Raw genomic sequence first — 21,677 nt, forward strand, 5'->3', positions numbered from 1 at the left:
CACTTAATGGGAGGAACCAGTTGCAAGGCATATATAGAAATGTTTGGTCCCTCTTCTCGGTAGTCTGTCATTGTTCCATATAGTTTGGTTTGTCCCATTGAAAACTAGAGAACTCTAACGTGATTACAAGAGAAGAGAAGACTAACCATTGTCCTAAGAACCGATTCATCCACTGCAGAACATGGTTGCAAATTCAGGTTAGTGCTTTTGTCGCTAAAGCAATGATATAACTGAGTTCTGCCGCTCAAGCGGAGGATTCTATAACTGTGCTATGCCGCTCAAGCGTTAATATAACTGTGTTCTAAAGCTCAAGCGTTAATATAATTGTGTTCTGCCGCGCAAGCGGAATGCGAACCTTTTCAATAAATCATTAGGGTTTGTGCATGTTCATTTAATGCACATGCATAGCATAAATTTGTTGGTAAGGTTTGATGGTTTCGATCTCTAAAAGGACCTTCATGTGGTATCAGAGCTGATCCATTCAAACCTACTTTGTCCTTGGATAATTTTTAATAAAAATAAATAAAAAACAATGGAAGAATAATTAACCATGGTATTTAGTCGTGGACGATAACCACAAGGAGACCATGCATGCATGCATTTCCTTCTTATTTTGCTTCACTCTCTTCGAATACCACATGCTGGCATTTTTTTAGGGAGTTTTAACAAAAAACCTAAGGTACTGTTCATTTTAACGAAAAATCATATTTTCACTAAAAAATCAAACATGATACTATTCACTTTACCCTTTATTTTGTCCTTATCATTAAAACTCCAAATTTTCAAGCTCTTTTCATTAGTTTTTTTTTTTTTCAATGTGTAGTGCATGGGGAACAAGATAAATAAAAACTCATCCTCTCCTTTCCTTTTTAGCCTGCATCTTTTTAGTTCTTTTTATTTTTCTTTCTACTGCGGGTTCAACAGTGCAGAGTTCCATGCCTTTTTGCGGCTACTACTGCCCAGTGGGGCTCGAGTGTTTTCTTGTGTTTTTTACCACCAAAACTTTTCATCATAAGAAAAGAAATACACGTTTCTAATTTTTGTATTATTTTTAGACAAAATGATGTCTGAGATAAGTATAACTTCCCATTTTAATATCTAAAAAACGACAGAAATAGTCCATGAGCTGTAAGTGTTCTATTTTACTTCTTGTCGTCAAATCTGTCAAATTTGACAAGCGAGGAGCCCGTCCTTACTGTACATGCGGCGCAAAAACACAACTTGTGAGCATATGTTGGGTCAAAATGCCTTTTGATGAGATAAAGTGGAATTCGCACACTTCAAGCGACAAACACAAGCAAAACAGGAAACCATAAACAGTAACAAACGACCCGTCATTGTCAACTAAGTCAAGTTTTACACAGTTTTCTCAAGTTATATACATGCCCTACACACAGTAAGTACAACGAGCAACTTGAGCTAAGCTAGTTTCTTCAATGGAGGCGTCTAGATGATTTAGCGACCTAGAGAAAAGAGATGAATATGGACATCCGTAAACTTGGCCTCCAACACGACATTAAGGCGACTACACTAAACAGTAACTCCCTATTGCCTGACAACATTAACCAGAAACACAACCGGTGGTGGGTATTACAAACCATGCTAAAGGAGGTTACTCGGGATCACCCTCTGCATCCTGAAAGCTGAACTCTCTATGTGAACCTAGCTTGAGTAATACCATTCCTCGATTCTCTTCCCTCCATTGAATACCTTCATTCTCAGCAAGTTCGATGACCTACACAAAGCAAGCGGTAAGAAAAATATTGAACGAAGCTTATATTTATAAAGTTGAGAGATCAAATAATCGAATTAAAGAAACCAAGATATACTTTGGACAGTTCTAAGATTTCTTCTTACAATGTTTCCATAACAAGATGGGAAGGTAAAATTTAAAGATCATTACTTTCATTTACTACGCTATAGCCAAATACCCCCATGGCAGGGGAAGAAGAGAAAAATAAAACCTCCGGTAATTGTTATGAAAACTCCAAAACTTCCCAAAAAGAAAACAGACGTTAGCGTTCAACCGTTCCAAAAAGCATATCCCTAATCAATATACAATCGAGTTAAATAACACCAAAACTACAGTAATATACAAAAAAGGCACCATCATAAAGTAAGAGACATCTCGGGCACCAGTTTGATCAATTTAATATGCATTACCAAGCACCCCACTATTTCCCCAAAAAATTCATGCCAAAGAGAATTTAAAACCCCTACCGATTGCTTCAGCTTTGACTTTCCATAACCATGCGACCCGCACCCTGTGATAACCCTGAGGAATTGAACCGCTGTACCAGAGCAGACAAGTAAATAGACCATACCTAATAAAATTGCAGATCAAAATTGTTCAAAGAGAAAGGTCGTACCCAGTGCACAAGGCTCCCGCTTTACGCAGGGTCTGGGAGAGGTGAATGTCGGCTAGCCTTACCCCCATTTATGGAGAGGCTGCTCCCAAGTCTCGAACCCGAGACCTACCGCTCATGGGCGAAGGCACTTGCCATCGCACCAAGTGCGACCTCTAAAATTGTTCAAAGAGAAAGCAAAAAGAAAATTGCACACACTTACATTGTGCATAAGTTCCAAACAGTAGATGGATTTTTAAAAGTTTCATGGCTTGTTTGACATGTTGCCCATGCAAATCAATTGTTATCACATTTTCTATGTCCTTGTTTCTGCAGAATAGAACATTCGCTTAGTTTGTCTACAAACCCAATATGCAAGAGTTGAATAAGACAACGAATATTTTCATGCCATCATTGCACCAACCTAGCTTTAAAGATTTCCTGGCTTGCCTTTTCGTCAGCTGCTTGTGCCAATTTAGTTTGTACCTTCGCCTAGCCAATCGAAAGATAAGAGGTAACATTAATATCTCAACTTGAATTCAACTTCTTTTCTATAAAATATAACTAAATACATTACAAAACACTTGTCCGTGAGGCTTAAGCCCTCTTGGAAATAGAACCTTAAACTAACACTCAAGGGGCATCAACCTAGGGTAAGGTTTTTCCCAGACCATTGGGCAGATGAGGAAATTGGTAGAGGGAAACTAATGGATGTGCAAGGTGCAAACTTTGAGTTATTGCCAAGTATTTAATGCTGCTTTCTTGGACGTAAGTCCACAAATCTAGAGAACACACTGGACAACCACTCCACCATCAATAGCAAAAACTGACATGCATGCCTCAAAACACAACATTCTTTTAAATACACAGAAAGCACACTTCCCAAACAACAAAACAACATTGTGCTTTTAGAGAAGCCCAGACCTGCTCAGCGAGGTAACCTGCATGTTCCCGTGCTCCTCTTGAATATGCCGTTGCAGCCTGCAGAAAAATGTTCCCTCATCAGTAAGTTATTGAAATAACCGCTGAAAGTAAGGTGTTAAAATCATCTTACTTTCTGATAGTAGGACCTCATTGAATCCCAGTGCTCCTTTGCAGTTCCTCTGAAAGCATGATATTCATCTCCTTGAGCTACAAGGAAAAACAAAGAAGGAAAGAACAAAGATAAGACATTGCTATAGATATAGAAATTTACATATTTGGGTAGATTAAGGCATTGCTATAGTAGGATAGATAACAGTTCATTCAAAAAGAAAACAATAGTATACATTCAATGAATAAACAAATAAATCAAAACCTTCATTCTGAGCAAAATAAACCACTACTATTAAAGGAAATTAATCCCTCGCACAAGAGAAGATGCAAATGCAAAAGAAGCGTCGGGAGTTCGAAGTTCAGTACCAAAATTGACCTGCTGTGCTTCCGCTGAGCCAGAAGTGCAAACATCATACCTAGGTGCCAACGACTGCAATTTAGTTGCAACATTCTTCCAATTCATGGTTTTTGGTTCATATTCAGCACTCTTGGAGATGTTAAACAAAGATTCCAACACCTTTTGAGAGAGATCTGCTGCAGTACTTTTGGGGCTACCAGGAGAATGAGCTTCAGAATCAGTGAGTACCTTCGAATAATTCCTAAAACAAAGAAAACAACATCAGGTTCTATATTTTTAACATCCTCAAAGCAATGAACCAAAGAAATTGAGATACAAATTTTGGTCTAAAAAAGGGCCTAAGAAAAATCTATATTGTGCCATATTTGGCTAAGCTGCATAATAGCATTTAAATGGTGAATGAAATACTCACTACCATAATTAGCACAAACTAAATGTATTTACTGAAAAACAAATTATGACCATCCAGATTGAAAACAATTGGACATCTAGTTTGAAGACAATATCAACTGTATCTCAGGGAAATACCTCAAAAGGGAACCAAAATGAGTGAATTCTTCAATAACATAATCCACTTATCAATCTCATGATAAGCTAGCATCATATGTAACTAAATGCATGGGCTCTTAATGTTTGAACATAATATTACAGTGCACATCCTGATGCCAGATGGCTGGTTAACGTATTAAACATTGTTGACTGTTCCTAACCATCAAAATCATATATGGCCACACACTTGAACATGACCAAAGAACTCCATGAAAGTACTACATTTTGACAAGCTTCTCACAGTATGTATACTCAAAGTTTACATTAAAATAGAAAAATACATCTATAGGGATAAATTACAGTGTACGGCCTAAGCATTCATCAAGAAAAATTAAAGTTAAAATGAAGAGTCAATCAGAATAATTTAATTGCAAGCATATCCAGCATACCATATATTATCTTGCTCATATTCAGACGAATGCGAAGTGCAATCAGATGCCCTATCTGTCAGCTATCACAAAATTATGCCATCAGTACATATGCAATGAAGCACAGAAATTTAAACAAGTATACACAAATGTTTTAGAGGCCAAAATATGTACAAATAACAATTCATAAAAAATAACATGATCTACACTGTCAGTGACTATCCTTCATAAGCCTACGTGTCAGGCCACTTACAAATCTCTTACAGACAACAGCATAAACACATCCCAGTTTCAATAACACAAACCCTGGAAAACAAGGGTAATGACCACGTCCTATTAACAAATAAAACAGGTAATAACTACATCCTCTTCAACTGTTTCAAAAGTGTAATGAATCCGGGGCACCACGATTGATTAAAAAGAGTCAAACCTAAACCAAGAGACCCGTCCTAATCTATCAAACCCCGAACCTAACTTTCTATTTGTTAGTCTGTATGTACATTTTGTTTGTGCGCATGTGTATGTGTGTGCTTGAGAGACAGAGGAGAGAGAGGTGGTGGTGTTGCTAGCTGCAATTTAAAAATACAATATACACCAAAAAAGACAGAGATGTTTTGATAGGTTAAAATTTCTAAATGACATCACACTAGTCATGTATACTTAAAATGAGTTGAATCAACCCCAGCCTCCAAAAACTCAACTCCCCACTTGCAAAGAAGCGAGCAGAGCATAATATTCAGAGGAGTCTTTGTTCTTCCATATTCAGAGGAGCCTTTGTTCTTCCATAGGCCACAGTATAGTAACTTCTGGTGAGGGGCTGATAAGAACAGATTCTCAGCAAAAAATAAACAAGTACAAGAAAGCATCTAGAGATGGTCCTGAATAGTACGAAACAAAAGATGGTTCACATCGATAAAACACAAATAAAAGAAGCAAATGAAGAGCAAAAATGAAGGCCGCCCTAAATCTGTCATGCGAGCAAAGGGTGTTCTACTTTTACTGTCTAGGGTTTTAAAATACAGGATGCTGGCTCCAGCAGGCCTATTAGTCTTTCAATTTCCTTGTTCTACAAGAATTATATCCTTCTTTAAGGATTTTAGGTTTAAATCTTTATAAATCACATCCTTGTAACTCTCTGGGTACAGGTTTAAAGATTAATAGAATTGCTGGAGCTTTGCTTCTATCTAGGTTTGTGTTATGCAACCTTACCCTAGGAGTGATTTCTAAACCCTACGGTTGTGATGTTAGTAGTTTCTATCCTTTTGATCTTCCTTTCTCATTCTTTTTCAAATATCCACTGTGCGTTCTTTCTACAACTCATAATTCAAACAACTCAAACTATGCATGTGAGCTATCAAATAAATGTTCCGCACAATGAAAACGACTAAGAGCACAACTTTCACTATTATGTTTAACAATTATCTTCACACATTTAAGAACACAAAAAAATATATATATATATATACTTACAGTGTCAGACTGTTCAAAGGGATGTCTATTATCTTCCTTAAAAAACATTATATAGTTAGAACTACTACTGGACTGTTCATACGAGGAAGAGGCCTCAAGCAATGCATCCAAGGCCTGAAGAAGCATATAAATAATCATCAGACTACAACAGCAACAACCTATAGGTTCAAATACGGATTCTCATTATTCGGACCAAGTTTCTAAAATGCCCGTGAAACCTGATGATTGTTCCGCAATCATCTTAAGCACTGACGGAAACATAATAGAAACTCTATACCGCAACTAACTCATCTTCCTTGGCATAGGGCAGCCACTTAGAGGAGAACCAAAAAAAAAAGGATAACTTTTCCAACTCACAATGCTCCTAGTACCTTTTCAACATCATACCCACACTGAACTGCAAAACCAAAATTTCGGGTTATACAATATTTCCACTGAACGCACACCAAAGCAAACTTTCAGACCAAAAGACAATTCATCCTTAATTCATCGCTTTCGTTAGTATGCAAATTGTAGTTCGTACAGAAACCGAAAACCCCCGAAATGATATTATCATAAACATAAAAATAAACTAACAGAGGATACATACAAAGGACGTCTCTAACAACCGCTAAGCTCAGCTCAGACTCATCTCCAAGCATAGAACAAAGAAACTGCTCAGCTTCCTCTTGCCCAGCAGCACCTCCATTACCAAAACCCTTCAGCTTCGTCACTTCTGACGACGTTGGACCCCTCCTGGGAATCGAGCTCACGTACTCCTTACCCAAAACCGTCGATACCGTTCCGGCGGCCGCCACAACCCTCTTCTGCTTACCCCTTAAACCCTTCTCGCTCACCAAATTCTGAATACAACCCGACTCAAACCCTTCCGACGAACCCAAACCCGAGCTCGAGCCCGAACTCGAAGCCGCGTCCGATCCAGAAACGCCACTCGCTGTGGAGCTCGTGAACGGCTCTTCGGAACATTCAGCCACAGCCCGTTCCAAAATCTCCGCGGCCTTGCCCGCGTCGCCATCGGCTTCTCGGTATGCATAAGTGGCATCGTCAAGCGATACCGACGAGAAAACCTCCATAAGCGCGCGGATCACCTTCTGCTCTTCGTCTTCCTTGGCGACCGGCGTCGGAACCGCCGAGCTCTTCTTCCTCCTCCTCCTCTTCGTGTGCTTCATCGCCGCAGCTGAAACAGCTAAAGTTTGACCGGATTCCGTCACGATGCCGACTGATGATATAAAACCCTGGCGCGAAAATTCGGTTGGGGGATATGAGCTTCTGCGAGGAATAGGGTTTCTGAAACCGGACGGTGGACGAGGAATCAGATCAGAAACCCCAGGTTGGGGAGGCGGAGCAGGGGTAGAAACGGAGAATTAGAGAAGGGGATATGGCTAATTTAGGGATTTCCGAAATAAAAGGAGGTAGTGGTAGTAGTGAGCCGTCCGGGTGGGTGGGGGGTTGGCGAGTGGTTGACAGGGATTCATGTTTTATTTGTTTGTTGGTTTATTTGGGGGACGACTTTTTGGAGTTACTTAACTAAGAAGAAATGAGTCCCGAAATGTATATAGTACTACGTGTGATGTATCGCATTATATTTTGATCCTATTAAAAAAATTTGGATTCTTGCTGGATTTTTTTTATGAGGATTTCGAGAATTTATTTTGATCATATTGAAAGAATCTAAATTTTCATCAGATTTTCTTGGTGAGAATCCGAGAATCCATTTTGATCATATTAAAAGAATATGGATCCCCGCCTAATCTTTCTTGTGAGGATTTCGAAAATCTATAAATCGTACGGTTAAAAATTATTTTAAATATTTTTATTTAAAAATAAATATAAACAATACTTAATAAAAACTGATTGCATTATATAACGAACACGATTTACAAATTCCTAAAAACAATCCAAAGAAGATCTGTTGGATATTACAAAACTATTTTCCGGATTATTAGGGAATCTGTGGGGCCAGCCAATCATTTCACTGCTGGTGTTGCTAGCGTACACGTGGTGGAAATTAATCGACTTTTTAAACTTACTGCTGATTAATTTAATTAGTGGAGCTTTATATATAAAGACATAAATCTAAATAGACCTATTGTTTAACCTACCCAAAACTAGTGGAGCTTTATTTATAAAGACAAAAATCTAAATAGACCTATTGTTTAACCTAGCCAAAACTATAAACTAACACCCTCAATGAAAACTTCAAACTGATATTAGATCCGTAAATACTAATTTATAAACTTTTGCAAAATAAATTTCACAACTCATGCATTTAATGCAATATCAATATGCAAAATCGGTTTCACAATTCATGCATTTAATGCAATATCAATTTTAAAATTTTCTGCAATTCTACGAGATCAGTTTCATAATTTGTAACTTCTCACACACTTCTTGTACTAGGCCATCGAACTGAATAAATTAAATGAAATCATCGGTCATGATTAAAAAATAATGAGTTTGTGCCGACACCCATTATTTTTGCCGACACTATGTGATGGACCGAACCCCAAACTGATTACAGCTTAATGGGCCACAACTCCGTCCTTCAAGCCCGTATAATGCTCGGATAGGCCCGGCACAATTTACACCTTTTGCCAGTACGCAATCGAACTCATTAGTAATTGCAACTACGAGTGGAAAGGAGTAAAAATTCTCTCAGAGAAAGCAACTTTTTTCTTCTTTTATTTTTGCATTGGGGTTCTACATTGATCTAAACAGTAAAGATACACGCATCTTCGACATGACGCAATCCCGCGTAAGGTTACGGATGAGGAAATTTACAGGTACACTGACGAGAATCATGGCTTACCGGCAGTGTCAACGATTTGAACTGGTTCTTCATTGACAGAGACGGGCAACAATTTAGGCTGTGTCGCGTATTGAGGGAGGACACCCTGTTCCATTGACTTGGGAGGAGAACTTGGCAGATCCCATTGAGGTTCCTGAGCAAGGCACTTTGTTGTCTGCTTAGCTGCTCCTAGGGATGCTTGAAATTGCTCATGTCCTTCTATGTTCACAAACCTAAACCTGTCATCTTTTCTTTCGTGGCAATTAGCGCACTGCATTTTTCTCCTCTGCACCTCTTCACGAACTCTCTGCAAGACATAAGGTGAGAGACTACAATTAGATATTTGTTAAACAAAACAACCTCCGCTCACTACTGAAACAATTAGTGAAAACTTCGTAGTTATAGGTAGTACGACAACTACGAGATAAAAATCTACAACAGAATAAGTGTGAGCACAAATACGACCACATAATCAGCCTTTCCACCAGAACTTGTTCGCCTCTATTGCATTTTTTATAAGCAAAGACACATGCCTAACGCGTAAATATTCTTGATTTTTGTAAGTGCTCATACAATAAGACCTCAGTATCAATCTTTACTGTGAAATTTCTTGAAAACAACATATACTTCATAACTGTTACGAAGACACTGAAAACAGCAAAATATTTCATGAGTCACGCTAAAGAACATGGAGTCACATTTCCTACGCAAAGTTAAGTTCTGCAGATGACTGAATGAAGACTACAGGTCTCTCCCATTAGCATCTGTTAGTGAACTACAATGTTCAGAGCTACCTTATCTTCACAATCCATCGCGGAATATGTGATGGAAACATCTCACTTACATTTAATTTAATATTCGCCGATGCACCCAAGTTGGAAACTGATCATATTTTTAGTCTAGGTAGAGAAAGCAAAAATTGGAAACCACAATTTCACATAGATATATGCACTTTTTCAGCAGCATAACAACATGATCCGGCTATAATAATCGCTCAATATAAAAGAACATAAGTTAGCCAAATCTATCATATCGAAATACGAATTCAAAACTTTATAGACAGTATTAGTGGCATAAGTTTTATACCATTGAATAAATCTACATACTATCCCACAATCCAAACCGAAGCAATCAGGAAGACAACAATGGCAATGAAAAATGAGACACACCTGCAACAACTTGGAATCAAACTTGGGCAATCCAATTTGCCCAACAGTCAGTGATCCGAAAAGGTTGCCGAGCAATGCAGCATCAGGCACAGTCAAGCCATTAACAAGCCCGGCAACAAACCCACCAAGGAAACTGTCTCCTGCGCCCGTCGGATCAACCTGGTTCGTCGGAAAAGGCGCAACTTCCACCTCACCGTCTCTCCAATAAACTTTACACCCACGCCTCCCGTTCGTCACCACAACACAGCAGAGCGTCCTCACCTCCTCCACCTCCATAAGCAATGCCTCCTCAGCCGACGCCTTCAAAAATCCAATTCGAGGCAAGAGGTGGAAGAATCCACTCTCCTTCAAACCCACAAGCTTCACAGTCCCGTCGACTCCATCGAACCCTCGAATCAGAGCCTGAATGTCCATGAACACAGTGTCGCAAGTCTCAACCAACTTCTCCACCGTCTCAACGGTAATCTCGCCGCCGACTCCAACCGCCATTCCGAAATCAAACCTCGAGTCGGGGAGATCCGAGGGCCTAATAGGGTGGCAAGCTCTTACCCGTTGCAGAACCCGGTCCTGACGTTCATCACCGCCGACGCCGGAATCAAAATGCGCGTGGAAGAGAGTGGTTTTGCAATCGGGTACGACAATCGGGTCACGCGGGACAGAGTAAGCAAAGTCCGACCCGACTTTGGAGACCAAATCGTAGGGAACGGATACTCCATCGAATACATTGGAGATGAAGGAGGCGGCCCCGCCGAGAGTCTCAGCCAAAACGACACCGTCTTTGATTAAAACGTCGTGGCAGTAGTTGCCGGCGATTAGGACCCGGGGAGCTGAATTGGATCGATTCCCGTCTCGGCCCATGTGGCGTTTGGCGGGTTTGGATTCGATTGTGTGATCCGCAGGTGGGTTTTGGAATCATGGGTGAGAAAAACAAAGAATAAGAAGATGGTTAGGGTTTGAGAGGCACCATTGAAGAAATGAGGGGAGAGAGAGAGAAAGAGATGACTGGAAAGAAGACGAAGTTTTGGACTTTTGTATGTGCAGGTGTCGTAAAGAATATATAGTGCTTGGGAAATCAATGGCAGGGGACGAGACGGAGGGACGGTGACTGCTGCTGACGGCCCTCCTTCAAAGCTACTTTGGTTTGCGCGGAAAGGGAAAGATGGTTGGGACCATTGGGAATTGTCGCTATAATTTGTAATTAAGATCGTGTTTGTATCTTAATAACAAGGATTGTGTTATTAAAAAAACAGATTGTGTTTGTATCAAAATATCCCATGCCACGTGAATGGTAATGAGGCATCTCAGTTCCCCTGTGTATCGATAATCGAACGCAGAACACGTGATGTTAAATAAGAGCACTTCCATCCTTAACAAATGTGTTCCAATAGGCTGGCCAAGTGAATGCCAACTTTGAGCTCAGTACATAATGGACTGAGCAAGAGACTAACTTACATGACGCCAGACTAACGTTAACATGACATCAACCATGTGAATTTCTTTTCTTTTTTTTGCCGCTGGCATGTGGGCGCACATTCCAGCATTAAAAAAAAAAAGTCACAATCTTAAGGATCACGTGTCCACTTTTGAGTTGTTGGATTTCATTTTTTTGAAATCCAACAGTCCAAATTAATTAACTTAATAAAAAATTATAAAAAATCGTTTAAAAATATAAATAAAAAATAAAATATTTTTTTTAATATATAAATACCTAACCATATTTCACAAAAATTGTACTTTCGAAAAATAATAAATGGCATGACAAGATTGATTAAAAATTCTATTCGAAATTAAAATTATTATTATTATTATTTTATTAAAAATTTTAATAATATTTTAATACAAATTGAATAAACTCTTGCCTATCTCATTTTTTAGGATGGAGATGCACTTAACTAATTACTGTTCATTAAAGTCAATTACTGTTTATTTGGATGGATTAAATGAACTTTGGACCAGCTCATTTTGTAAGGGTAGAGTTGCTCTAAGTGCCTTAAAGTCGTCCCCAAAACACTGGATCACCCCATGGTGGTTAAGAATTCTCAAACTCTGGCTTTACCCAAATCAAATCCGACATCCAAAGATGTGAAATTCAAAGTTCCAAGAAACCTAAACACATTACGGTTTAAAGTTTGTATTACCCAGAACAAGCAACCAAATGCTGTAATAATATCTAATGACCATATATAAATAGACGGATCGTTCCGTCTTTGGACGTTTGGATATTTCCTTTGTTCCAAATACGGACATTATAGAAGAATGAAATCGGTTATCAGAACCAGAAAGAAACAGCAGACCAAAACGCAAAGTTAATCAAGTAGCATGCCAAACAGAGTGTATAGAAGGAGTGACGATTTTCGCACCCTCATTTTCTCTGATTGCACTCCGTCCTCTCAATTTTATGCTCCGTCAGTTGAGCAAACAAACGGAGAGTCAAAGCATATGAACATGGAGAGGAATGTAGGTGGAGTAAATGAAAGTGTGAAGTACGGCAATTCATACCCCTAAAGCAGTTCACACAACAGAATATCCATCAGGTTTTTGCTGTACTTCTACAAACGCACCACTGCTAACAGCTACTATCCAACAACACAAGACTTATAACACGGTTACGATTACTTACGTGCATTGACCCCCTGCACCCGACGTTTCAAGTTCGATTCCCCTCCTCCAATACTTGAATCAAAATAAAATAAAAACAGCTAATGTCCAACAGATACCTGGGAATGTGATTCCATTTCATTTATAACCATCTAAAATGGCCTATTATATTACAAATTGCAAGACTTTAGAATACAATTCTCACTTCAACTTCAGTCACCTCATTAGCCATTTTCAGACCCAAATAAAATAAAATCAAATAAAGTGGCCTACATCCTTTTCAGGCCACTCTTTTAAACCCGAAAGGACAGAATTATTGAAACCTAACAAGTTCATCTTTATATTGGAACCCGCCAACTGAACTTTAAATATATACACAGCATCGATTTAATGTCAAACATTCGTATGCTGATAACTTTAATTTTCAGACAGGGCAGAACGGAGGCAATTTACTATATGGTTAGCATGTGCAGGAAGAAATCATAATTCAAAGCTTCAAATCATACTTCATAAACAAGAGATTTATTTGGCCGTGCCATTGTCGGAAAGTAGGGAAGCAGACACTGGAAGATAAATTACGTAAATTCTAGATTTTTAAGTTTACAGTTATAGACAAGATACTAAAAGTAAACAGAAACAGATTTTAAGTAGAACTTAAGTTCTTACAGAGATCACATGAAGCCAAGTTGGCCAGCTAATCAAGTTGTCTTATTTACTAAATGTTGGTCAGGATTTTATACCAGGCTTATGCAGGTAACAAATGCAGCAAACTCGTCAATCAGAGCGGATACCGCCCATAAAGGTCCTTGGATCAGGGCAGCCTCCATTGAACTGGGCTTGTGAGAAATCAAAGCCTGGGTTCTGCAGAGGACCAAAGAATCACTAGCTATATTATCAGAAAATTCATCAAAGAGCATATTTGGGTGAGGTTCATATGATCGGTAGATAACCAGAAAACATTGGTTTTCTTAGCAATTTAATAATCAAATTCAGTGTCATGGGTAGAGTTCTAGTTAAGGTAACTAGAATTAAACTAAGTTGAAGGCAATACAGCCACTCAGATCCTGCATCAACATTTCTGCATCTTCGTTGTCTCATTTTTGCATCAACATCTCATCTTGATAGAAAACCAAGCTAATCGCCTTTCAAGTGAAAACTATTGTATACAGGTAAAATTGTGTCAACATTCTCTTTTCTTTCCTATGAGTAAATTCAGCATGTGAATTTTTGCGTACAACGAAAAATAAATCGCCACATTCTAATCTACGAAAGCCTAGTGAAATTATAGACCAATGGAACATAATGCACCACACAATACTGAGCTTTGCATCTCCTATTATCGATTACCTCACAATCACATTTTTTTATGCATCCAAAATCCCATTCATTTTTCAAAATCAATCTCCTTGATATTAAAGAAACGCTTGGTAGAGTATCTCACACCACAAGGAACACTAACATAATGAACTAGCTTCACATTTGTCTCATGCATTCAAACAGTAATACATAAATAAATACAGTGAGAATAAGATGCATAAGGGTAATTCACCTCTTCTTGAAATCTCTGAAGCATAAGGCGCTTCTGCTCAAGATCCGTGGAGTAAGGATCGAGCTGACCCTCGCCCACTATAGGCGATGCCCATGTCTGGCCTTTGTCCCTCTTTTGCAGTGTTATGTGCATTATATCATCCTCTACCATATCATTAAATAACAAAATCAGCATAAAATATCCACACAGAAAAAAAAAATAGATAAAATATGAAAAATTAAAAACTAATTACCTAGTGTCCAGAAAGAACAGTCCGTCTTCACTGGGCAAGTAAGGTCATGCTGTACACCCGAAACCGAGAAACACACCGTTTTAAACCAAATCCCAAAAGCTTCAGGCTTTTCACGAAAATGAATCAAATTACAGTGAATTCACTCACATTGAGATACGGGGGATTGCCTTTGATGCCGACTTCGACGTGCTTCGACTGAATTTTGCAGTAAAATTGCTTTGAAGGAACATTTGGAGGTAAATTCATGTACATATTCACCTCCTCTAGGGTTTGGTCCCATTCAAACACCTTCTGACCTAAAATTTTAATCCGAACACAAAATTAAATCAGAAAACCAAAAAAAAACTGCGAAAATTGGAAAAGAAGAAAGATTCACCATTGTGAACGAAGCTATGGCGCTTCTCCGGTGCCAATTTCTCGGCCATTTCGTGAGCTAGGGTTTGCTTCTGCTCTGCGTTTTGGTTCCTCCGTTCGCGCGCTTATCTTTCTCTTTCCTTTGTTCATGAAGCTTCTAAAGCAAAAGTTTGATATTCTCAAAACCATCCCTAATATTTATGTAACCTCATGTTTATTGGCCCCTTTATTTTTGTGGATCATGCTTTACCACACTAGTTTTCGTAATTTCATTATTCGGTTACAAGTTTTGTCATTTCCATTAATGCCACATATTGCAATTTTTGTTTTTCGGTCCCTTTGTTCTTAGATCCAATTTTCCCATGCTTTGCTTTTCCTTTTTGGTTAGGCCTAAAAGTTCCTTATTTGAATTGCTAATCAATTAATACAAAACATCTTGTGATCCTTTAAGTCTAAACCCTTTGCATAATTTCGTAATATTTTTTATTGATGATCCGAAGTTGAAGTGTAATTAACTGTTGAATCAAAGAGATCTAATACTAATTAAAGTGACCAATACACCATATTTCGTTATGACGCCATGGCTGATGAATGTATTACATTATTCATATAAAAAAAAATTCCACAAAATGATCATATGGATCATAATTAATAAGAAAGAAATATACTAATACATATAACACATTTTTTCAATTAACTTATCTTCTTCCTCAACCAACATCACCACACACAATCAATCTGCATTTTGCCACAATGTCAAGCCCAAGCATACCCCTATATCATTTGAAGGATTATGAAAATACGTAACTTCCAGTGCAATCATAACTTCTAGTGCAATCATCTACAAACACATGTATTAGGTCGGTTTCGATACTTTGCGTAAGGAGAGTGTATGTTCGAGTTTGCAATTCGCCCCATGGCCGTCTTTTTACCATCGAGTCACATACTAAGTTTACAAGAAGCCTTTTTTTTACTTCAAACTAAAGATATCTATGATATTCTCGGGAAGACATGCATTGGCATTATTGACATGTAAAGTAAAGGCACCAATAATGAATTCTAATAATAAAATGAATGAGTGAAATAATGCCTTATAGTGAAAATTTTTGGAGTTTACTTAATATGTTAGTCATCTAACGGTCAGGTGTGCAACTAAAATGAAATAATATCATATATGACCGTATTTGGCCATTAAATAGTGAATATATACTGAATAAATACGTACTATAACAAGTCCCCTAACATCCTCTTACTGACTATAATTAAATTAGTTGTCTAATATATGCACAGATGACGACAATAGACAAAACTTATCCAACAGAGTTTCTTTTTTCATACGGATGAGCAATTTCCATATTTTGGAGTGTAAGGAAACGAAGAAAGTGAGTGTATGTGTCTTGAGGAAACTTCGTCAAATATTTTTCGTTTCTCGAAGAATCTGACAAACATCGTATATTTAGGTCAGTTTAACATTTTTTTTAGAACTGTTTTTGTTAATTATATCAAATTGTAAAGACATGATAACCGTTTGAATCTCTTCCAAGGAAGGCTTGAAAATTCCACGAAACTTCTGTCTATGGGTACGACAGATATGTACATGCAGATTGTTTGCTGCCGTTACCCTCTCGAGGAGAGAGCTCTCCCCTCACTGCTTCCATGCAACATACTGAAAGATATTGGAGCTAACTATAACCAATGACAGGGTGCTGTGTGTGAAATGCAACACACAAAAGAGGACAATTTATCACAATATTATGTGTGTTGTGTCTCACGGATCAGCGGCAGCTGGCAAGTGTGGGTTTTGATGTGTTGGAGGATAGAGCATGCAGTGTTCTACAAGTGTTAACGGATGATTCACAGACATAAGTAATGCATGGAAAGTGAGAGAGATAATTTTCAGAACAGCACTACCTATTCATTTAGATCCGTTTCACAGAGTAATCTCATAATCCGAGCAGTTAATTTTCCGGTCCTCATTTATAGAATTTATTCGAATTTGCTCAAATAAAAAATCGTTTAGCACTTAAAGTAATATTGTGAAAATTTCATTGTTTGTTAACAATATTGTGTTCATCCTTTCAAAAAAAAAAAATCATAATTAACTAGTTAGCTAAACGGCTTTTGATTTCAATGAGTTTTTGCAAGTTGATTCATCTCAGCAAAATATACCCAGCAAACCAAAATTCCCATTTTTCCCCTAAATAAACACTACTACAAATTAAAAATACCAAATTGAACTGCTCTACTTTGCCACAATCATCTACCTTAAGACAACAGTACCTCATTCTCACCTTCATTTTTCAATCCTAAACCCTAAACTCTAATAGATAGAGGAGGCCGAGGGCAACGACTTGCATGGGAAGGCTGGGATCGGGTCCTAACATCCGTGGTTGTGGCGGAGTACAAGTGGGAATGGTTGTGTGTATGATTGAATTTTTTTTTTTTTTTCATTTTTTATGGGCAAAATGGTAAGTTCGAATTTTGCTTGGTACGAAGAGCGTTTATGCTGGGTGGAAATAGAAGTATGTACCCAAATTAATTTGCCAAATATCTTGTTTTTTTTTTTGGAGTGTTTTCTACACACTATTTTTCATTTTCTTCACGTTCTTCTCAATTTTAACCTTTAATTCTCCTTTAATTTGTTTAATTTAATGACTAAAAGATGTTCAGAAATATACAATTTCCCATTTGTTTTCATCTATAACCTCTTTTGTTAGAAAATTAAATATTATTTGTCTGTATGTAACGGCCTTATTTGGATTAATATGCATGTATTTATGTTTTTTTGGTCGAAAATGAATAATTATATAAATGCAAGTCTATCTGTGTGCTTTAAGAGGTATAACATATTTATTTTGTTGTCAACCTTACACCGCTCGTAACTCCTGAGAGAGTCCAGTCTTTTTAAAGTACGTGGAGACTCATGCATGAATCGAAACAAACTCAGAAAATTCCAGGAAGTTGCCTTATCCTATATTTATATATGTAAAACCCATTGTTTCTTAACAAACAGAGAGAGAAAGAGAGATACTACATTTTCTGTTCATCAACGCTCCAAATACTTCATTCATTCGCGGTGAAGAAAGTGGAAGGGTTTAGGGTTTTGTTTTGATCGACATACCTATCATGGAAGAATCCCAGGAGGCTTTGAACAACATAGAGAATGGGATTAGTGATTATAACAAGGGTTCAGGAAATAATAGAGAGCAGTGGATCAATGTATCAAGAACACCACAAAATTTGTCAACTTCGATTGTACGAAAAAAATCCGACCCGATTCTTGTTTCGAATGTTCGATTCCAAATGCTTAGAAATATTCTCAACAATTTGCACGAGGTTGTTCTTGGCACCAAGCTTGCAGTGCTCTTCCCAGCCATCCCCCTTGCAATTCTGGCTGACTTTTATCACTTCGGGAGAGTAAGTGCATGTTCTCATTTAATTAATTAATTTGGAACAACAAATCAGAAATATGAGATTTTTCCTTCTTTTGTAAATTAATTGGTTTCTGATGTTCATTTGTATTTGTTCTAATTGTGCAATGTAGCCTTGGATTTTTGCTTTGAGTTTGATGGGACTCACCCCACTCGCTGAACGTGTCAGCTTCCTTACTGAGTAAGCAGTTTTGCTAATTAGAAAATAGTATTTTATAGAAGGAAATTGTTATTAGTAATATGAAAAAGTCATTTTACTTTCCTATAATTTTTCATTAAGAAATAGTGTGTGATGAATTTTTCAGAGTGCAAAGTGCAAATAGCAACTCTCTTAATTATGACATAAACACATATATATGTACACAATTTCTAACATTGTTTTTTTCCCTTCCAATTTTGTCTACTCAAATTAAATAATCCAGGCAAATTGCTTACTTCACTGGTCCAACAGGTACATTGATCTCACTTCTAATTAGAATATCCAGTTATTATTACTAAACAATATTTAATCAGTGTACATGGACTAATGCTATATATTGTTTTGGTTAATTAATTTTGATTAAATTTGCAGTTGGAGGACTTCTTAATGCAACATGTGGAAACGCAACAGAGATGATCATAGCATTATTTGCTCTTCGCCAAAACAAAATAAATGTTGTGAAATACTCCCTATTGGGTTCCATTCTTTCAAACCTCCTCCTTGTTCTTGGGACCTCTCTTCTCTGTGGAGGCTTGGCCAACCTGAAAAAAGAACAAAGATATGATAGAGTAAGAAATATTATGAATTGATAAAAACTTTAATTATCAACAAATTAACCCTTTTAATTCAACAAATTTAGAAAACCAATTAATGGGAGAATTTTTGTTAATTTCATTTCTTTTTTGGATTTAACAGAAGCAGGCTGATGTGAATTCACTACTTCTATTGCTGGGTTTACTATGCCACATGCTGCCACTGATGTTCAGATATGCCTCGGGGTTGGACAATCCCTTTGCCATCGACACTCTTCAGTTGTCAAGAACAAGCAGCATTTTTATGCTCATAGCATATGTCGCCTATATCTTCTTCCAGTTAAAAACCCACCGGCAATTGTTTGAGTCACAAGAGGTGATTAATCCCTATGCACTAACTATCAATAATTAACATACATGCGAGCTAGTTTGAGCTAGTTTGGAAGTGTTTTTAGAATGATTATAAAATGTTTCAAATAACCAAAAGTGTTTCCAGAAAACACTTGTGTTTTTATTAAAAATTTCAAAGTGTTTTTGATAAAGCGCTTTTGTTAGAACATGAAAAAACTCTATAACTTGTTCCAATGCGATATATAAGCAGGAAGATGAAGATGAAGACGAAGAAATAGCAGTGATAGGGTTTTGGAGTGCATTCAGTTGGCTGGTTGGTATGACAATTATCATAGCTCTCTTGTCTGAGTATGTTGTGGGTACGATCGAGGTATATATATATTTAGATATACATTATCATTATTCTAAGAACCCTAAACTTGATCAGATTTTCATAATTTTGGTTAAAATTCCGTAATCATGAATTTTGAAGCATTAGTTCCTCAGTAAATCCCTAATTATATGCATTTTTATTCAATTAGGCTGCATCAAATTCTTGGGGAATTTCTGTGAGCTTCATCAGCATTATTTTGCTACCAATTGTTGGGAATGCTGCTGAACATGCTGGTTCCATAATTTTTGCTCTCAAGAATAAGTTGGTAAGTTACACCTAAAAATTAAAAAGAAAAAGTTCATTAAAAGATCACTCGATAATCTTCTTTTAGATATTACATTGTTCTGAAATTAATCTGACTATCAATTTCTGATTTTTATGCAGGATATTTCTTTGGGAGTTGCTTTAGGTTCTGCATCCCAAATTTCTATGTTTGTGGTAAGATTATCACAAATCTAAGCTAAAAAAACACTTAAAACTGATTCACAAGTAATGTTGAGTGCTTTTAGTCTTTATAAAGGCACAAACAAGCCCTAAGATCCCATCGAGTGGATTTTGTTTGTTCTTTTGTAATATTGGCTAGTGACTATGAGCTCGTTTGGAAGTGCTTTTAAAATTGCTGAAAAAGCTTTTGATGAAAATATTTTTGAAATCAAATTATTAAAAATGTAAATAAATTCTGGAAAATTTTCTCTAAAAGTACTCTTTAATCATTTTAAAATTACTTCCTAACTACTCCTAATTTAAGTAAACCCATTTACAAAATTGAAAGAAAATTTCTTCAAACTTCTCCTAAGAAACCAAATTTTCCTGTCATTTTCAGATCCCTTTAAGTGTGATTGTTGCATGGATAATGGGCGTCCAAATGGACCTTGATTTCAGTCTCCTTGAAACTGGTTCTCTTGCTTTCACCATAATCATCACAGCCTTCACATTGCAGGTTTCCTCCTAAATCTACCCTCTATATATTTCTCACTTTTCTATGGGGATTTTGTAAATTAGTAGTAACGAAAATACATTCTCCTGTTCTTTTACTTTAATTTTTGGCTAAAAAATTTACACTATTCTCTTATTTCCAGGATGGAACTTCACATTATATGAAAGGAGTCATTCTTTTCCTATGCTACATTGTTATTGCCGCATGCTTTTTTGTTGACAAAATTCCCTCGAGTAAGTGGCTCTATCGTTGTAATCTACTTAGAGATAAAAAAAAAAAAAAAGTAGGATAGTGTTATCCACACACTTATTTTAACGTCTCACACCATCGTATCAAATGAATTGAATAAGATCAATAGCAAAAAATTAGCAAGAGTGTGAGTGGTAAAATTGGCGTGTGAATAGTTTTATCCAACAAGTATAGTGACTTTTGCACTATCGTTTACACCTCATGCTTCTCATGTCTTTGGATTGAATCATCAAAAGAGAATCAAGAGACGTGAATTTTTTTTTAATCTTAACTAAAAACCATCAACTGACTTTATTTCATTGCACTAATAAGTATATTATGAACTTTCATGACAGATGAGACACTTGTGGGCAATTTGGGAACACTGCATGAACCATCCTCTGGAATCTTGTTTGCTTGAAGTATCGTGGGATCCCAAATCAAGAGATTTAGATTCATTTGTCACCCTATTGGTTCATTGGAAAAAAATTTCACAGTGTGGACTCTGCACTTGGACATGAAGGGGAAGTTTCCCTCTGAAGATGTTTGTATATAACTTCTGCTCTCATGTCTATTTAATAAGGTTTTAATTTGCTTCATTTTGGTTAAACTAGTGGGAAATTGAATGAATTTGATTTAAGCAGAGGACAAAAATTTCAGTGAGGACTCTGCACTTGGACATGAAGGGGAAGTTTCCATCTTTTTATAATTACAATAATATTCATGGAAATAAAAATTCTTCATTTTAGAGTTCAACTTTTTATAAATATTATGAAATGTCATAAGTTTGACAAGCGTGAATCATTTCTA

General features: G+C 37.1%; 4 protein-coding genes across 4 annotated transcripts; 1 reads left to right on the plus strand and 3 right to left on the minus strand.

The window, feature by feature from the left end:
* Positions 1 to 1,313: 1,313 nt before the first annotated feature.
* Positions 1,314 to 7,650, minus strand: LOC103447403 (SMR domain-containing protein At5g58720). The gene is made up of 11 exons (XM_029088233.2): positions 6,715 to 7,650; positions 6,497 to 6,522; positions 6,126 to 6,239; positions 4,677 to 4,738; positions 3,747 to 3,979; positions 3,400 to 3,476; positions 3,270 to 3,326; positions 2,770 to 2,837; positions 2,569 to 2,675; positions 2,221 to 2,291; positions 1,314 to 1,735 (listed from the first exon to the last, which is right to left on the minus strand). The coding sequence occupies exons 1-11, from the start codon at positions 7,292 to 7,294 to the stop codon at positions 1,613 to 1,615; spliced, it is 1,518 nt and encodes a 505-aa protein (XP_028944066.2). The 5' UTR covers positions 7,295 to 7,650; the 3' UTR covers positions 1,314 to 1,612.
* Positions 7,651 to 8,759: 1,109 nt separating this feature from the next.
* On the minus strand, positions 8,760 to 11,395 carry LOC103412824 (inositol 3-kinase). Its single transcript, XM_008351349.4, has 2 exons — positions 10,083 to 11,395; positions 8,760 to 9,220 (listed from the first exon to the last, which is right to left on the minus strand). The coding sequence occupies exons 1-2, from the start codon at positions 10,938 to 10,940 to the stop codon at positions 8,924 to 8,926; spliced, it is 1,155 nt and encodes a 384-aa protein (XP_008349571.2). The 5' UTR covers positions 10,941 to 11,395; the 3' UTR covers positions 8,760 to 8,923.
* A 1,788-nt stretch (positions 11,396 to 13,183) lies between these two features.
* LOC103447401 (uncharacterized) lies at positions 13,184 to 15,234 on the minus strand. Its single transcript, XM_008386588.4, has 5 exons — positions 14,838 to 15,234; positions 14,609 to 14,757; positions 14,462 to 14,510; positions 14,230 to 14,372; positions 13,184 to 13,541 (listed from the first exon to the last, which is right to left on the minus strand). Exons 1-5 carry the CDS (start codon positions 14,884 to 14,886, stop codon positions 13,455 to 13,457), a joined length of 477 nt encoding a protein of 158 aa, XP_008384810.2. The 5' UTR covers positions 14,887 to 15,234; the 3' UTR covers positions 13,184 to 13,454.
* Positions 15,235 to 17,248: 2,014 nt separating this feature from the next.
* On the plus strand, positions 17,249 to 21,623 carry LOC103447400 (vacuolar cation/proton exchanger 3-like). Its single transcript, XM_070807641.1, has 11 exons — positions 17,249 to 18,232; positions 18,360 to 18,427; positions 18,669 to 18,697; positions 18,818 to 19,014; positions 19,142 to 19,354; positions 19,580 to 19,699; positions 19,851 to 19,967; positions 20,087 to 20,140; positions 20,526 to 20,642; positions 20,782 to 20,872; positions 21,224 to 21,623. The coding sequence occupies exons 1-11, from the start codon at positions 17,942 to 17,944 to the stop codon at positions 21,286 to 21,288; spliced, it is 1,362 nt and encodes a 453-aa protein (XP_070663742.1). The 5' UTR covers positions 17,249 to 17,941; the 3' UTR covers positions 21,289 to 21,623.
* The last annotated feature ends 54 nt before the right edge of the window (positions 21,624 to 21,677 follow it).

Source organism: Malus domestica, chromosome 11, assembly GCF_042453785.1.
Source record: "Malus domestica chromosome 11, GDT2T_hap1".
Classification (NCBI taxonomy): domain Eukaryota; kingdom Viridiplantae; phylum Streptophyta; class Magnoliopsida; order Rosales; family Rosaceae; genus Malus; species Malus domestica.

What these genes read in the sequence shown, in the direction of transcription:
- LOC103447400 (XM_070807641.1), top strand. Translation starts at nt 17,942, where the DNA reads ATGGAAGAATCCCAGGAGGCTTTGAACAACATAGAGAATGGGATTAGT. An exon ending in ATGTTGTGGGTACGATCGAG is followed by an intron (nt 19,700 to 19,850) that starts GTATATATATAT and finishes TTATTCAATTAG; the next exon opens with GCTGCATCAAATTCTTGGGG. An exon ending in TGTTGACAAAATTCCCTCGA is followed by an intron (nt 20,873 to 21,223) that starts GTAAGTGGCTCT and finishes CTTTCATGACAG; the next exon opens with ATGAGACACTTGTGGGCAAT.
- LOC103447401 (XM_008386588.4), bottom strand. Translation starts at nt 14,886, where the DNA reads ATGGCCGAGAAATTGGCACCGGAGAAGCGCCATAGCTTCGTTCACAAT. An exon ending in CTGTTCTTTCTGGACACTAG is followed by an intron (nt 14,373 to 14,461) that starts GTAATTAGTTTT and finishes ATGATATGGTAG; the next exon opens with AGGATGATATAATGCACATA. An exon ending in TTCAGAGATTTCAAGAAGAG is followed by an intron (nt 13,542 to 14,229) that starts GTGAATTACCCT and finishes GGTCCTCTGCAG; the next exon opens with AACCCAGGCTTTGATTTCTC.
- LOC103412824 (XM_008351349.4), bottom strand. Translation starts at nt 10,940, where the DNA reads ATGGGCCGAGACGGGAATCGATCCAATTCAGCTCCCCGGGTCCTAATC. An exon ending in TTGATTCCAAGTTGTTGCAG is followed by an intron (nt 9,221 to 10,082) that starts GTGTGTCTCATT and finishes TATGTCTTGCAG; the next exon opens with AGAGTTCGTGAAGAGGTGCA.
- LOC103447403 (XM_029088233.2), bottom strand. Translation starts at nt 7,294, where the DNA reads ATGAAGCACACGAAGAGGAGGAGGAGGAAGAAGAGCTCGGCGGTTCCG. An exon ending in GTGGGTATGATGTTGAAAAG is followed by an intron (nt 6,240 to 6,496) that starts GTACTAGGAGCA and finishes ATGCTTCTTCAG; the next exon opens with GCCTTGGATGCATTGCTTGA. An exon ending in CAGGAAATCTTTAAAGCTAG is followed by an intron (nt 2,676 to 2,769) that starts GTTGGTGCAATG and finishes TCTATTCTGCAG; the next exon opens with AAACAAGGACATAGAAAATG.